At 32.9% G+C, this 17,195-nt stretch overlaps 2 protein-coding genes across 2 annotated transcripts; one reads left to right on the plus strand and one right to left on the minus strand.

Annotated features, from left to right (window-relative positions):
• The first annotated feature begins 35 nt into the window (after positions 1-35).
• LOC128175458 (zinc finger FYVE domain-containing protein 1-like) lies at positions 36-9,579 on the plus strand. Its single transcript, XM_052841090.1, has 11 exons — positions 36-898; positions 1,168-1,669; positions 2,119-2,324; positions 2,593-2,690; positions 3,067-3,175; positions 3,454-3,551; positions 4,001-4,115; positions 4,498-4,668; positions 5,360-5,534; positions 6,071-6,178; positions 7,026-9,579. Exons 1-11 carry the CDS (start codon positions 152-154, stop codon positions 7,256-7,258), a joined length of 2,562 nt encoding a protein of 853 aa, XP_052697050.1. The 5' UTR covers positions 36-151; the 3' UTR covers positions 7,259-9,579.
• Positions 9,318-14,452, minus strand: LOC128175460 (vesicle transport through interaction with t-SNAREs homolog 1B-like). The gene is made up of 7 exons (XM_052841092.1): positions 14,241-14,452; positions 13,684-13,742; positions 13,010-13,120; positions 12,693-12,752; positions 12,301-12,474; positions 11,568-11,629; positions 9,318-11,268 (listed from the first exon to the last, which is right to left on the minus strand). Exons 1-7 carry the CDS (start codon positions 14,338-14,340, stop codon positions 11,178-11,180), a joined length of 657 nt encoding a protein of 218 aa, XP_052697052.1. The 5' UTR covers positions 14,341-14,452; the 3' UTR covers positions 9,318-11,177.
• Between the last annotated feature and the right edge of the window lie 2,743 nt (positions 14,453-17,195).

The following is a 17,195-nucleotide window of genomic DNA, read 5'->3' on the forward strand; positions in this document are numbered from 1 at the left end:
GTTGAATTCATCAAGCGTCTGTTTAATCAGGATGTAAATACGGAAGTGAAGAAATAGCCAGTTCATTTCTTTTACATACAAAACATTCTGTCATAACAGCTATTGTGAATTATTGTCGAGGAATACGTAACCGAGAAAATGGTACACAATCATGGCAGCTGTTCTAAGAAAAAATTCACGCACAAGATCGTCTAAAAGATACTGTAAAGAAAAGTTTTGTTGCAAAACTGAAAACACAGAGGCCTTTTATCACTGCGAAGATTGTGGTACAGACCAGTGCAGTGAATGTGACGAAACGATCCATAAAATCAGTGTCAAGTTTGAATTTCACGACAGGAGGAAATTTGACCCACCTCCGTCTGAAGAATTGTGCCAAATAGATAAAATTCAGAATCTGCTCGTTTGTGAAGAGGAAAACTATGCAGATTTGAGGTGTGAAGTTTGTGCCTTAAATTTTTGCTTCAGTTGCTTTGATGACTATCACAAAGGCAATCGAAAAACGCACAGGAAAACCTTCTTTAAAGAATTCAGGCAAAGAGAGCTACAGAAACAATTGAACAATCCTATAAAACCATCTAGCCCTTTACAAAGCGACGATGACAGCCTGACATATATGTCATGTCCCCAACTTCTTGACCAGGTTATAGACATTGATTTACAATTGACGGAACATTCAGAAGCCCAACCAGCTGACACTACCCAGACTGAAAGCATGAACTCGTTTAGCAGTGCTCAGTCTGACCACAGCCAACACAGTAGCATTCCTGATATTTGTTTGTCAGCAGGGAACGAGATGTCAAGTCTAGAAGCTCAGCTTGCAGAGAGCATCATAGATCTAAACGATCCCTATGATAATGTAAAAAGCTTTATGTTGATAAATGACCAAGAAGTTATACAGGTATTTGCAATGGTTTATAGTTAAAACTCAATAACTGTACAAAATGAATACATGTTTAAATTTATAAAGTTGCATTTAACTGCCACTTATAGTCCATCAATAGCCCTGAATTTGATTTTAAAAAAATGTTAAAATGCAATTACTAATTTATTGGCAGGTTAATCTGAATTGTTATAACCAAACAAAATTTTGTGTTTTTCAGTATTTTGCATTTATATTATATATGTGATTTTATTTACTAATTCAAAGTAATGTATATATTTTTGTAGATAGGTGATGAAGATGAATTTATCAAGAAGCTTGACTGTGACAGCAATGAACATGTAAAAGTAGTCTCAATATTTGGAAACACAGGTGATGGAAAATCATTTACCCTGAATCACACGTTCTTTGGTGGAAAAGAAGTCTTCAAGACCTCTTCACATCAGTCTTCATGTACCGTAGGAGTTTGGGCAGCATTTGACCCCAAAGAAAAGGTCATCGTTATAGACACAGAGGGCCTGTTGGGAATTACCTCCAATCAGAACCAGAGGATGCGTTTACTGCTGAAGATTCTAGGAATATCTGATATCATCATCTACCGAACAAGAGCAGAGAGACTACACAATGATATGTACCAGTTTCTATGCGAGTCATCTTCAGCTTATACAAAGCATTTTTCAGACGAGTTAGAAGCCACTGCTAAACGATGTAACAAAGGAGTTGGAGATTTGACTCCAGCAGTGATCATTTTCCAGGAGACAGTTAACACTAATGTTCTTGGTAGCTCAGGTAGGAGATCAGATGGCTCTGTAACATTTTAAATTTTTGACCTTTGGAAATTGCTTTTACTACTCAAAAAATGGAATTTAGAAAAGTCCATATACCATTATCTCCCTGTTTAGTGCCCCTGCTTTTACAAGTGCTTTCTTGTTTCATTTGTCCATAAATAATTGGCCCACCTTCAATTAACTTTAAACATTTAACATATCAGAATGCATTTAATATATGAATGACATCTTGTTGATATGTACATGTAATAATGAATATTTTGAAAAAATATAAATGTTTCTTCATTGTTTAGGGGAAAACAATGGCTTTTAAGAATTTTAATGCTTCTAAATTTGGGTTTTTCATGGTAAAATATCAGTCATGAATTCCAAAATCTGTCCCTATTTGCTAATATTTCTAAGTAACTCAGACACTTAATACCATTCAGAATTCCCCTATAATACATACAGGTACAGACTCTGCTGAGAAGTTTATATGGAACACATTCCGGCAACTAGAGTGTCCAATGCACTTTAAGGACCTGACGTATGTGGGAATAAGAACTGGTAGACCCCCCACAGACTTCACTCAGTTCCAGAGAACCATGTCCCAGCATTTGCAGGATAAGTCAAATCGAGCAGCTCGTCGACCAGCTATTGTCTATAAGACACTGAAGGTTCGTATCTTTGTACACAACCCACTAATTTTCAGAAGCCAAGTTTGGTCAGAATGAGTAAGTGAAATTTAGAAAGATATCAATATATACATTTTTTATTTACTGTACAAAAATGTAGCATAGATTTCTTTGAAAAATTCTCAAATGTGTTCTCTAAATAGAGAGGAGATATATGTAATCATATACATGTAATATGTTAATTACATGTATGTTTCCTTTTTCAAAGTTCAATTGCTGTCAGTTTTATGTGTGATGTCTTTGATTTTAGAACTTGAATGACAAATTCAATGGAGAAGTGGAGAAGCCATTATATGGGACATTTCCTGACCAGTTGTTTTCTTGCTCCATGAAATGCTTGTCCTGTGGGTAAGTTTACCTACCAGGTACTAGTATTCAAAATCATGTACATGTACCATAATTATTACAAGTAAGGCAATACATGTTGAATTGTGTTTTGTTTAGAAGGTAAACAGACTTAATTTGATTTAATACTGTAAACCTATTATATTTACAACATGGGCTGTGTATACGTTTTAGTGTTTTTGGCAGAATGTGGCTTCATCTTAATAAAGTACATTGCTAAATGCCATGCTTTGTGTTTAAGAATAGGTGCATTCAGAAATGCGCTAATTCAAATCCACGCTAACTTCTTGAAAAATCAATTTCCGCCAAATATAGTACATGCCAAATACATTTATAATAAGTTAACAGTTTGTAAGTAATGAATGGTGTACTTTGACAGAGAGGGTTGTACTCGGAGTATGAACCACGACACCGACAGCAAGGCCCATGAAACAGACAAGAGGTGTAAATATCAGCATCAGTTTGAAAACAAAGTCTTCTTGTGTAAGGTAGGATCTCAAAGGGATCTCTCTAGTCACTTGTACATAGTTTTACGTTTGTTTAACAGTGCTGTTTCAGAAAAAAAAAAACCATATACACTCCTATTTGAAGGGTTGTCTGTTCTTGTTTGGTTTTACTTTCAACCACTATAAAAACTCACTGATTGAAGTTTGATTGTAATTAGTATTACAACTATGGTATACATGTTACCTGTGAGGTAGTTTTCAATGTCTGGTGATGATGGGGTACTGAGTGTGTTAGTGACTGTTTTTGTGTACATTTTCAGTCCTGTTATTTGTCTGGTAAAGAGCACGTAGTCATTCCTAAGACCTCCGAGTCCAGAGACAGTGCGTGGTCAGGACTCATCAAATATGTCTGGGCTGGGTGAGTGGTTTGCCAGTAGTTGAATGATATTTACTAATTCGTATAGTAATCTTTTAGACTTGCAATTTGACAAAATAGAGTTCTCAATGACATTTGTTGACACTAACAAGTCAATATTCTTGTCAAAATTATTTTTGCAAATTAAAATTATGTTTTGCAAACAAATTCCAGCTCCCATTAAAGTTGAAATAAAAAGTTGATCTACAGTCGAATGCAGTTAAAATGATAGGTCATCTTATGCTTTTTGATGTAAGCTTTGTGTTTTCATTGCTTTGCGGATTTTATATGAACATGTACATGTATAACTGATTCTTATTACTTTATCTTACCAAGGAGGCAAGGATTCATATATCTGAAGCCTAATTTCTGAGACTGACATGAGATTTAATTCTATGATAATCATATACATGTATTTCTTTGATATAATGATTTTAAGGTTTTTTTTTCAGAGAAGTTCTGGAATGTCCAAGCTGTGGAGTAATATTCCGAAGTCGTCAGAACTGGTATGGAAACAAAGAAGTTGAGGAAATCGTCCACACAGAGATACGCCATGTGTGGCCGGATGTAAGTCTGTACTAAACAGAACCTGGGTCAGAGTCACATCTCTTAACGTAAAAAATATAAAGGGGGCCCTGTCAGCTATAATGCTTCAAAAGGATATCCCTGTAAATGAGAACTATGAAAGAAGGAAATTGATTGGAGCTAACAGCTGTGCCTAGCTTTAGATTTCCTTGTATAAGAGAAGAAAAAAAATTAAACTTGTTTTCAGTTTTTCAAAGTCATGAACTATGTCTCGTCATCAGTCACTGACATCAATAAATGTTTTATAGTATGTGTTTTATATATAAATTAACAGTTAAGCCCCCCACCCCACCCTCCTCCGAAAAAAAATGTCTTAAGAGATAATCTGTTGCTCTGGCTAGCTTATACTTTACATCATATATAGGGCTACAAAATGTTACAAGGGACCAATAATGCTGCTCGCAAAGTCATTGATGGGTTCCACTACATAGCCGACTCAATTACAAGCGTTGGCTCGAAACCTACAAAGATGATCTCAGATTGGATGAATGATCGCATCGCTCCAGAATACTGGGTTCCCAATTCACAGATATCGGTGAGTTTACCTCCATGCAAAGTTAGTTCTATTGATAAGAGTATGTTGTACTCAATTATTTTTCAAAGTTGAAAAAAGGTTTGTTCATACATAGTACATGTACTGCACAAAACATTTAATTTAATATATGTGAATAATTTTACCATTCTTAATTCACAGTAAGAATACCAATTTACAGTTGAACTTTGATATCTTGAACACTGATATCTCAAATACGATGGATATGTCGAAGTTATACTTATTTTTTAAGTAGCGGTATTTTACCCTCGATATCCTGAATACTCGGATACATGTATCTCAAAGTTTTTAAACAGTCCCATCTTGTTGAGATAACAAAGTTTGACTGTATTTGTGTGGTAGTGTTCTTTTGTATTTCCTGATATTATAGTATGAATCCGTATATTCATAATTATTTGCATTTTAAATGGATTATGTACCGTAAATAGTGTTTGATTTTCATTCTTATTAACTGTTTCAATCAATAGATATTTTAGGTAGACAATCATTGTAAACAGTTCTTTAATATTGAAATACATTTTACCCATTCTGTTCTACATATACATATACAAGTATATGATTTCTTGTAACACTGTTCAAGAGAGTTGGAGACTGCATCAATCAGTACCATTGTTTCACCCCAGGACCTCTGACATTTGATTGTACATTACAAAGTATATGATTTTTTTTGTAGCATTGCCACCAGTGTTCAAAAGAGTTGGAGACTGAGCAGAAGCACCACTGCCGAGCCTGCGGTAAAGGCTTCTGTGACGACTGTAGCTCCCACCGTCGCCGGGTCCCAGAGAGAGGCTGGGGCGAAATGGAAGTACGAGTGTGTGACAAATGCTACGGGGGAAAGAAAATGTCAGGTACGCGATTATTGGAATATCTATCGTACATTTACTGGTACTACACAACTACATATGTTTTATTGGGTGATCTCCATGAATATATAAATTTCGACCACCTTTAGGTTAACTTTATAAAAGAATCCTATTCAGGATGGTGTCACACTCTCTCTTAGTATAACTTAAAATGTCTGTAAATTAGCAGATACTGTAAAGTGTAGACCAACTTTATTAGTGTGTGCAAAATTTTTGCAATATTTTGAGAGCCTTGTCGTCATGAATATTTCTCGCCACAAGCCAGTTATTGTTGTATGGTTTTTATAACAAAACGTATGTTGATAAGGCTTGGTCGCAATAAAAAATTGCCGCAAACCAGTTTATCTCTTTTGAATCGCGAAATAAAGTTGTTGCAAATAAAAAATGTTTTACAGCACATAGTAATACTGTCTGACTTGGAAATTTCTTAAAATACAAGTTTTGCATAAATAAGTTCTTGTATTAAACTCTGGTATTGTCAAACTGTGGTATTTGCTCAAAATTTTTTCTCTGATTTACAGATTCAAATGACAGTACAGGAAGTAATTCTCAGGTCACAGCTAGAAAGGTCGGTGAGGTTGTGACCTCTGCAATAAGTGTTGCAGCCTCTACTTTGAATTACCCAATAGGTAAAAACAGAATCACATATTCATAGCTGGTACATGTACGTACACATACAAGTACTAATCAATATTTTCCTCAATGATCTTTTTTTCTACTTTCTACACATGTGATTTTTTCTTCCACAGCTTCTTAATGCACACACATGAACATTTCTGTGATCTGTTATATCTGTCTAGAATAAGGGGGAGGGGAGAATATCTGTTTAATATTAAAAGAAACTTCCATTAAGCAGTTCTGGTGACATATACACGTATATATTTAATATTAAAAGACTTTTCATGTTACAGGATATTTCCTACATGTCTCCTAAAGGGACTTACATGTAGACACAATTTGAACTCAAAATTTTTTTTATCGATTTTTAATAGATCTTTTACCACAAGTTTGGTTACAAGCAAGATACAGAGAATTCTTTAAGGGAACAAAACTTGTCTTGTTATTGTTTATAGATGTGTTGTATTGGTATAAATTTTGATAAAATTAAAATTTTTTGTTGGCAATAGTATTTATGAACACATTTAATTACATGACTGTGCTTTACAGTATATTGTTTGCCATGAATCATTTTGTCCAAAAGAAATGGTTATTTCTTAATTTACATTATTTGTATTACTAAACAAAAATAAGACTAGAGCATCGTTTACGTAACAATGAATTCTTACCTTTGTATCTCACTTCCAACTTGACTTCTAATATTCAAATTTTGGTCAATCATTTAAAATGCACAAGTAAACCATTTTATACATAAAATATAAGAAATAAAGTTTTGAATTCAAATTGTGTATATGTCCCTTTGATTATCAACAAATATTAAGCTCACACGTATTTATTTGAGTCTGCTCATTTTTACAGACATGATCAAAGACACTGCCCGGCCAGGGTACTGGACTCCGGATGAACAGATCAAGGCCTGTTATGTCTGCGAAGAGTTGTTTGGTCCGAAGCTTAGAATTCACCACTGCCGAGCCTGTGGGCAGGGAGTGTGTGAGAGCTGCTCCCCCAACAAGCGGCCAGTGCCACTGAGGGGGTGGGATTACCCAGTCCGCATCTGCCGGAAATGCGTAAATAAGCCAGATCGATTGTAAATGCTGATCCAGGTCACACCTAATGAATTACAATGTGGTTTGTTTATGACTGGTGGTATGATGGAAAGGGTGTATAGATGAGTTACATTGACAGTACCAACTGACAAATGAATTGTTTGTGCAAGTGTAGGCACTTTCATTGTGATATGTTAATGGTTTAACAATCGTTGTTGAAGCGGTTGGTTTAGGGGGATTTGAAGGTTGACTGTTTAATGGTTGTTATTTACTGTAAACCAACTTTTATTCGCATGCGAAAAATTTTTGTGAGGTTTGCGAGAGCGTCCTCATTACAAATATTTCTCACCGCTTACTAGTCCATGTTTACCAGGACGTATTTATTACCAAAGTTGGTGTGGATAAAACTAGATTGCAAAAAGTCGTTGCAAAAGAGTTTATCTCTGATTAATCGGGAAATAAAGTCTTCGCGAATAAAAATTGGTTTACAGTGTTGTAAGTTGAAGGATAACCCTGCAAGTAAACTGTTGTTATTGATATCAATATAGATTGTTCATAATGTAACTTATTGTGTTTGATATACTACTGTTATGTGTACAACTACAGTGCATTTGGGAACAGTGCTACTCCAGTGCATAGTGTTTATGGTTTAAACAGAAATAGGTATTGTGTATGGTGTTGAAATACTTTCCCTAACATGTTGGTTCTAGTCATATGATATGTACATGTATTGCAATGGGGAAGTCATGAAAGTTGATTTTTATAATCAATTGCAATGTCCAGGAGTTGTACATGTAGTGATGTGATTGGATATTTTGTTAATTAGTTATAAACTAAAATGTGTATGGCTGACCATATCCCAGGAGTGCATCATTGTTTGTTACAGTTTACTTTAATGATCGATACTTCTCTTATTATGAAATGGATTGGGATACACCAGGTATATAGACACTTGACCTTTACCTGTAATGCAAAGTAGACTCACAATTTCAAAGCATCATTAAGGAGGTGTAATGTTTTACATTTAAAACATTATTGAAAGCCATTTTACCTGAATTCTTGGATAAATGAATGTAACTGAGCGAGATTCAAACTGGCAGTCATTATACTACTATATACATGTACTAGCTGGCTCTACATATGAGCATGATCCATCCAATCGTTTAGATAAGTACATGTACATATCACAACTTTTTGACAATAAAGAAGTCATATCATATCGGCATACCAGAAAAAAAGACTGTTTGTTGTAAACTGAATGGTGCCATTTAAAATTTTTGTTCAATGCTTATAATTTCATGCATTTTATGAAGAGCTTCCGTGTCTGTTTTTGTATTTGAGTTAGGACAGAAGTGGACTTCTGATAGATTTTATAAATACTGTAACGAGATAATATTAGCTGTAAGATACATGCATTTTTGAGAAGAAACTCACTGCTGCACCACTTTCATCATCTTATGCACATAGACTCGTATAATGGCCATGCATATCAGGGAACAAAACTTGCGTTAATGGATTTGAATAAAAATTTGAATAATAAAATTCATTAATGTTGTCCAAAGGTCGTCTAGATTTTGAGTTTTAAGGATAATTAGGTCAGATTTATACCAGAGATAGGTGAAGTAAGTTAAAGATTATTTTTATTTTTGTTACAATTTCAAAAAGCATGGTGATTAAAAAAAGGAAACTCACTTGATATGTTAGAAATTGCATATGAATGAATTTGCTATTCAACTTAGATTCTTAGTATGAATGTAATTTATGCCAAAGAAATTTTAGAAATTATGTTTCTCATGTCAAAAAATATTAAATGTTTACATGCATATTGCAGGAAATCTGTAGACACTGTCTATACTCTACTTGAAGTTAATCATTTTTAGGGAGGAGGTATACTTTTGTGATTCTGCAAATGTTTTATTTCCTATTCAATTAGAACTGCAAAAAATTCATTATTATGCCTTTTTATGAACAAAACACATCATTCTACATTTTTCAGTCAATCACTTGTTCATATTCTACAAGAGTGTCAATATCTAATGTTTCTGCTACTGCGCATACAGGATCATAGACTGAATTACACATGTAGGGTTTTTTTGGTAATTCCATTTGATGTAATCAGAAAATGAAGTGTTGCATTATCCTTAATAAATAAATTGTCTTGATATGATCAGACTAGACATGTCAACCAACATACCTAGTAAATTTTTGTGTGTTACCTTTTCCCCTTGTGAGCCAGTATTGGTCAGTTAATAAGGTTTTATTTTCCTGTGATAATGAAGTGCAATGTTTTAATTTGTAAGAAATTTTCAAAATATAATTTGGTTGTATTCATTCCAATTTAAAAATAAAATTGTTCAAAGCTCTGACACATACATTCCTTGTTTTACAGAGTATGTAATAAATGATCAGGTCCTCATCCTGGCTTAGTCATGAATTTTACTGTAAATCTTGGCTTATTCTATGATCCATCTATTATCCTCCACATTATCACAATGTAAGTGGTCCCGAGTCCACTCATAGCCGTCGTCCCACAGCCACAAGTGGACTCAGGACCCCAGACATTGTGAGAATGGATAAATATCTGCAACTTAAATTTTTTGTTAATAAAAACAGTTTTTTGGGGGATTGGTCAAAATAAATTGAGATTCTTAAGAAAAAGCAGAAAATGTCATAAGCAATCTTTATGTGAGATAGATTAAACTATTAAGGTGGCATTATCTGTCGATAACTAGAAAACTGACCAGTCAGGAAGGGCCCCGCTATGACAATTAATATAGAGAAGTGAACAAAACTTTGAATTCCATCCTCTTTATATTAACAATGATGAAAAATAAATGCCCGGCATAAGATGTGAAGAACTGCAATATATAGGATCTCATGATTTGTAGTTGGATATGATTTTCATCCAACAATTAAAGTGTTTTTTTCTTGAGCCTTAGTGAGGGGATATTTTATTATGACAAATAATACATCACAACATGGAGGTGTTCCATACCACCTTAATATTTCTCCATAAGAAAGGTAAAGAGGAGACACAAATTACGAACTTTTCTTTTATTGACCCTGAACTGGCCCAAATGACCTTGGATTGAAATCATGACACACCCTCATTTCATAAGCAATCTTTGTGTATTATTATTATAGGAACTTCCGATGATTCTCTATAAGAAAGATACGGACTAGACATGAATTTGGCACTTTTTCAGTTTCGCTCTTTAACTTTTTAAAGGATTTATTTATAAAGTTGAAATTGCACACACAAATATTTTACCAGAAAAAACAGGTCATATTAGAACTATTTAGAATTGTTAGATTATTTTTTACACAGTTATGCCTTTTGAACTTAGTAGATTAAAGCTTAAACTTGAAGGTTTAGGTAAGAAAATTCTCCCTTTTATATATCATCCAGAGTGCTTGTGGAGAAAAGGTGGACAGTGACCTTGAACCAAGTTTCTAGGTCAGAGGTTAAGGTAAAAGCAAAATCAAGACAATGATCAGTCAAAGTATATCTCTGCATGTGTAAAATATTTGTGCTTATTTTATTTTCCCTTTATCTAATCTGGTTCATCCTTCAACCATATTGCAATTAAGCATCTAAAATTCTAAATATATTGGTATGTGTTGGATAACATACAATTCAATGAATAACTTCAAGCATGTACCGGTATTACTTGTCTAAATATACAAATAAGTAAATTTGTTCCACACTGTTTATTATAAATATAAGATTTTATTAAATAAAACAACTATAAGTTATTTGATGTAAAATCTCTCTCTCTCTCTCTCTCTCTCTCTCTCCATGATACACTGTATTCCAAAACACTATATAATAATACATGCACATGTATATACTATAAGGTGATATGATAATCTTCATCTCAAGGAATCTTGTGAGATTTCCACATCCTTCAATGTGGAGAAATTGCCTGTGCCCCTCTCTATTAACATTTCCTCCAAGTTAGTGTTATTTGAAAAACTTCCACCATATCACTATTCCAAGAATAGCAAGTTCTATAAGGATCACTACAATCAGAATCATCTTGTTGGTCATCACCCTGTCAATGCAAGACAAAAACTAATCTGTACATGTGCCATGTGTTCCAATAAAATTCATTCATCTGACAATTAAGAACTCCTCATTGCTTGCAATGAGATATTGTCAAATTAAGGTTTATTATTTTGAAATTTTATCATAATAAAGGATATTGGAGACAAGTCACCTTTGACCTTGAAAGTCAAAGTTTCAGAAAATGCAGTGAATCCTCTAATGCATATTAAGAGGTTTTTTTTTAATGACCTTCAACTAAGTGCCCAACCTTTTATACCAGCTACCTATTAACATTGCTAGACATACCTCATGGCCATTGTTTTCAGGATCTTCCGACTTCGACTGAGGTTTGTGTCAGTATCAACCAGCTATAAAAAATATTTTAGGACATACTTCATTCAAGAAATCCATGGAAGTAAATAAAAATGTCTTATAACATCATCATTGATTAAATTTTCTCAATCTTCAAACAAAAAAAAAACATGTAAATTTTTTTTCATATTAACAGTTTATTCACTGATGTTCATACTACAAAATTCAATAATATAACCGTTTATTATAACTCTGCAAATATTTTCTATTAATTACAAGAAATTAACATGCTATTCTATCTCCGTGAAATAGTTTTCATGCTCTCTGCCCATGTTGAATAGTCATCAAAACTATTCATAGGCTGCATTCAATTTCCTTGTTTTTAACTCAGAACACAACTGGTTGGTAAATAAAATTTAAAGTCTGATATCTCTAACTTGTTTACAATCAAGAAAATCGTCATTGCTGTCAAATAATTAAAAGTTTTCTTCAGTATAAATAAAAAACTTTCTAGTATTTACTGACTGTCCAGACGATATCAAATTTATTGTCCCCTCGACAGCAACTATCTCCCCTAGCTTCGCCTTGGGAAATAGTTGCTGTGTTTGAGGACAATACACTTGCTATTCTCATAGTCAGTAAATAGGTACCGGTATATAAAAAACACATTTGCATAAATAATTAACATTGTTTTTAACACTTAGCACACATAATGAACTCATTTTACCCTATCTCTGGTCCTTTCTAGAACTTCTCTCTGTCGCCCGAGTTCATCGATTGTTTCTACTCCTATCTGGTCCGTTTCGGCTGAGATCTGGTGGGACCGTGCTATGCTATCCGTTGTTCGGTTCAATATCTGTGTGCCCTCCATCAGTCTAGCTCTCTGTGAGGCTTCAACTCTCTATCAAAAATATCAATCTCCCATACATCATAATTCTGAGAACAAATTCAGGAATGACTACACTTCACTGAGTTTTATCTATAAATTAAAATTTTCAACCATTAATATTTATACAAATGGGTAAATTTTTGTCTCAGCTTTTAAATTTCAAGTAGAGTTTGAACACAACTTCAACTCTTATTTAAGACAATTGTAAAAAATTAATTTCTAGGACTCACGTCATTTCTTTCAAATCCATAGGATTCAGATCCACCAAAACCTGAAGCAGTCCCTCTTTTCTGTTCAAAATAGATATTAAAGAATTTATAAAAATTATTAATTCTTAATAAGGTTTGTGTTAATGATCATGAAAGTTACAATACAGAGTAGTAATGTTTTATATTCATTAATTGTTATTAATTTACTTAATAAAAAAAAATATCAAAAGGCAAATCAAACAGAACAAAACTTACAATTAACAATGAATTACAGGTATTAGAGAATATATTTTGTATTACATGTACTTTAAAAATTCAGAATGCAGGAAATTACTTGCCAGAGCTCTGCTTAGCTGATCAATATCTCTGCGATAGTTACGCAATTGACTTAACATTTGTGTTCTATATGACATAGGTGCTACTTTGGCCTCTTCTTCCATTTCTTGGAGCTTAGAAATATGAAGGAAATTTAAATCATTTAAAATGTGAAAAGCAAAACAGATGTACTTGATGTGCCTGTACTATAAATTTTTACTAGTATTCTGATTTATTTCTACTATTGCTGTAGTGGTCACATTAACACATTATCTCCCTATCAGCATACACACTATATAAATAGTGCCTGTTTGGGAGGGTCACAGTTGAAATCGACACCCCTCGAAAACCATTGTCAACCTCCACTTCGCGTCAGTTGCCAATGGTTTTCGAGGGGTGTCGATTTGTTATCCTCCCAAACAGGCACTATTTATTTTATTATACTGAATGTCAATTTTAAAGAAAACTTAAAATGCTTTTCTATAGGAATGACTTGAATTCTACTGCGAACTGTACGCGCATCATTTACGCGCATGTAACAATTCGTTATGTAACCCGTTGCTATTAGCGTGTTGCTAACCCTGAGGGTAATAGAACGGATTATCAAATGCATCTAAACCAATCAGATTTCAGTATTTAACATAAAACAATTAGCTTAGGATTTAACAGATATATATATACAGTTATATAGTCTTACTATAATGTTCGCTTCTTCCATATTTCTTTCTGCATGTCGAACAGCTGTTTTTCTTTCCTCTGAAAATTAAAAATTACTTGGGATAGAATTATTTTCTCAAATTTCAAAGACCCGCATGTAGGCTCCATAATTTATTTACAATCCTGATTGTTTATATATTTGTATTGTCAATTAAGACTTCGTGACATTCTTTAGTCATCTAAATGATGATCAGCCTAGAATTTAACATTTTTAAGGTGGCATTAATGTTTGATCCCAATTCCTCTATGTTTCTTCAGTTTGCATGTAAATCATGAAGTGATTAGTTAATTAAGTTAAATCCTTCTCCAACCCATGCATGAAGGCCCATAAGGCAAGTGCTTAATACCAGTTCCCTTGTGCAAAGCGGATGAGTCGACTTCTATCGACTCCCTGGATGGGACACCAGTCCAAGTCTTGGTAAAATGGGTAGGCAAACCCTGGCCGGGGCACATGTGGATGTAGGCTATGCCTGTCCACTTCTCAAAAGAGAATAAAGTTACGCCCCCTGAAAAAAGTATTTTTAAAGATTTCCTTACCACCAGTATAATTTGGAATTTTTCTCTCTATTCTTTCTCTTAAACTGTCCAAAATCGACGTAAAGTCGTCATCCAAAGACTCAAACTTTTCTGAAGACATCGTCTACTCTATTGTAAATGTTCTATTTTGAAGTTGATCATCATGTGACGCAAACAAGGAAATTCGGACATTTGATAACTTGTACTTTTAGTATTTCGATTCAAGACCTACATGTAGATGAACATATTTTATTTCAAAGCAAAACTCGATTAAAAAAGATGAATCAATGCGCACAAGTTATTTCAATGCGATACTACAGAGTTGATGAAACCTTCACATTTTAAGTCGGGATCGATGTTCAAATTTCTATAGTCTGTCCCAGGTTCTCGGTTCCGGGATATTTTGACAATTTTTAATAAATGTCAGAGAATTTTTTAGTAAAATGAATAAAATTAAACGCTAACAAAAATTTCCAAACAAAATAACAGGTAACTGGCCGCATAAATGTTCCCTTAGTTATGTATGAGCCGATTTTCAAAGTCTACGGGACTTTACAATGTTAATTTCGGCCATTGCTGCCAAGCGTACGAGGGAGTAGTTATTATTTTTCATGCGCTTTAAAATAAATCGAAAAAAAATTAAAACATAATGTTTTATTTAATCTGTGCAAATATAAATGATAATTTAGCTATTTAGCGAGACTGTTAGTTATCCTTTTGTAAATTCTAAGTCAGGAAAACATAAATCCGAGTGTGATGCAGTACAACTAATGATGACCTATATATCGATACGTATAAGTTACGATGCGCTGACATTTTAAGCATGATGAGTGACTGTTGGGACTGTGAACGTTTCAATGACAGCGCAACTGGAAAGCTTTTTACAAAGGTATGTTAATATTTTGTTCTATGTATCGTAAATGGTTTGATAATAAGAGCAATCATAATACTTCAGTTGTAACTTGTTTATAAATGAATCTGCAGTGCGAAAGCGAAAGTAGGGTACCCCTGTGAGTTTTTGTTGAACACATACCGTTAAATCAATCACTTAATATATTAAACAGGAATAGATTGAAATCCTCACAAACTTGACAATAACCTACTGTTAATTTGACTTTGGCACACTTGTAAATCTGTGGGCCAATGATTATATCATGTGAATGAAAGTAGGGGTGGAAAAACATTCAAAGAATCAGCATTATAAAAGAGCATTCTTCTTGAAATTTTGTTCATTGCCTTTCTCTAACCCACAGCTTAAAATTTTAATTGTTTATTGATTAATTAGTTCAATTTCTAAACATGTATTTTACCTTACTTTTGAAATTTAAAAATAGAATTGTATTTATTTATTTTAATTTTATACTGTTATTAATGGTTATAATAACCAGGCCAAGATACATGTATGTATGATAATTTGTTTCATGTAAATTACCAACCATAAGCCAAAGAATTATTTGATATCTGCAGTATTTTGTTTCCTGTTCCATTTATGGCTTTAAATGATAATATAATTTCATTAATGAAATAGTTTCTTTTAATATGTTATAGAATTATATATTTTTTTATGCCATTCTTAAAAAAGTTTGTTTAGAATTGCCGCATGGAGGTTTCTAGACCCAGGAGAGAGGGGATGGGGATTTTTTTTTTAAATTTGAAATTTATCTTATCAAATTTTGATAAAAAGAAAAATCTCCATATAAAAACTTCTTTTTCGCAAATAAAATTTCATCATGGGGGAGGGGAATTTCAATGAGGTGTAAGGCAATTCCAAACAAACAATAATTTTACTTTGGCCTTATGCAAGATCCAATTACAAACATCAGAGGTCATCTAATTCGAGCAAGTTGAACAATTTAAATCAATATTAATATGCCAGCTGTTTTAAAATTTTGAACAGCAAGAATATTCATCAATTGAAATTAGTTCAAGAAGTCATCAATAGGACAAAATATTGCTGAACTACAAGTACCTGTATACAAAGCAGAAATTGTTATTAAAATTTTTAGCAACTTGCAATTTACAGCTAATATCCATATTAATCCCATTCAGCATCTACATTATAGTATTAAACATAGTTTTTAAAAAAAAAAAACAACAAGGAGAAATGTTATTATAATTTTATAATGTTTATTTTGTACAGAGGTCATTCATGATCAAACCTTTTGTTTTCATTATAACATGAAAGATAATCATTAACAATATATTTTATAATGATAGATGTGAAGTTAAAAATAGATGTTTGATATTATATTATCACAGATGTGCAGCATCACAGTCTTTACATGTGATATTAATAATGGAAATTTTCAATTTCAAATTCAACAACAAAGCGGCAGAATGAAGTTACTTGTATTTGTAAACTAAGCAACTAATCAAAGATGTGCAATATCACAGTCATTACATGTAATTATTATAATTGAAATTTATAATTGCAAATTCAACAACAATTAAAGCAGCAAAATGAGGTTACTTGTTTTTATAAAATAAGCAACCAATCACAGATATGCGATATCACAGTCATTACATGTGATAAATATAATTGATATTTACAATTTCAAATTCAACAACAATTAAAGCAGCAAAATGAGGTTACTTGTATTTTTAAAGTAAGCAAACAATCACAGATATGAAATATCACAGCCATTACATGTGATAAATATAATTGAAATTTACAATTTCAAATTCATCAACAATAAAAGCAGCAAAATGAGGTTACTTGTGTTTATAAAGTAAGCAACCAAATCACAGATATGAAATATCACAGCCATTACATGTGATAAATATAATTGAAATTTACAATTTCAAATTCATCAACAATAAAAGCAGCAAAATGAGGTTACTTTTGTTTATAAAGTAAGCAACCAAATCACAGATATGAAATATCACAGTCATTACATGTAATAATTATTATTGAAATTTACAATTTCAAATTCAACAACAAAGACGCAAAAAGAGGTTACTTGTATTTGTAAAGTA

The sequence above is a fragment of the Crassostrea angulata genome, chromosome 3, assembly GCF_025612915.1.
Source record: "Crassostrea angulata isolate pt1a10 chromosome 3, ASM2561291v2, whole genome shotgun sequence".
Taxonomy (NCBI): domain Eukaryota; kingdom Metazoa; phylum Mollusca; class Bivalvia; order Ostreida; family Ostreidae; genus Magallana; species Magallana angulata.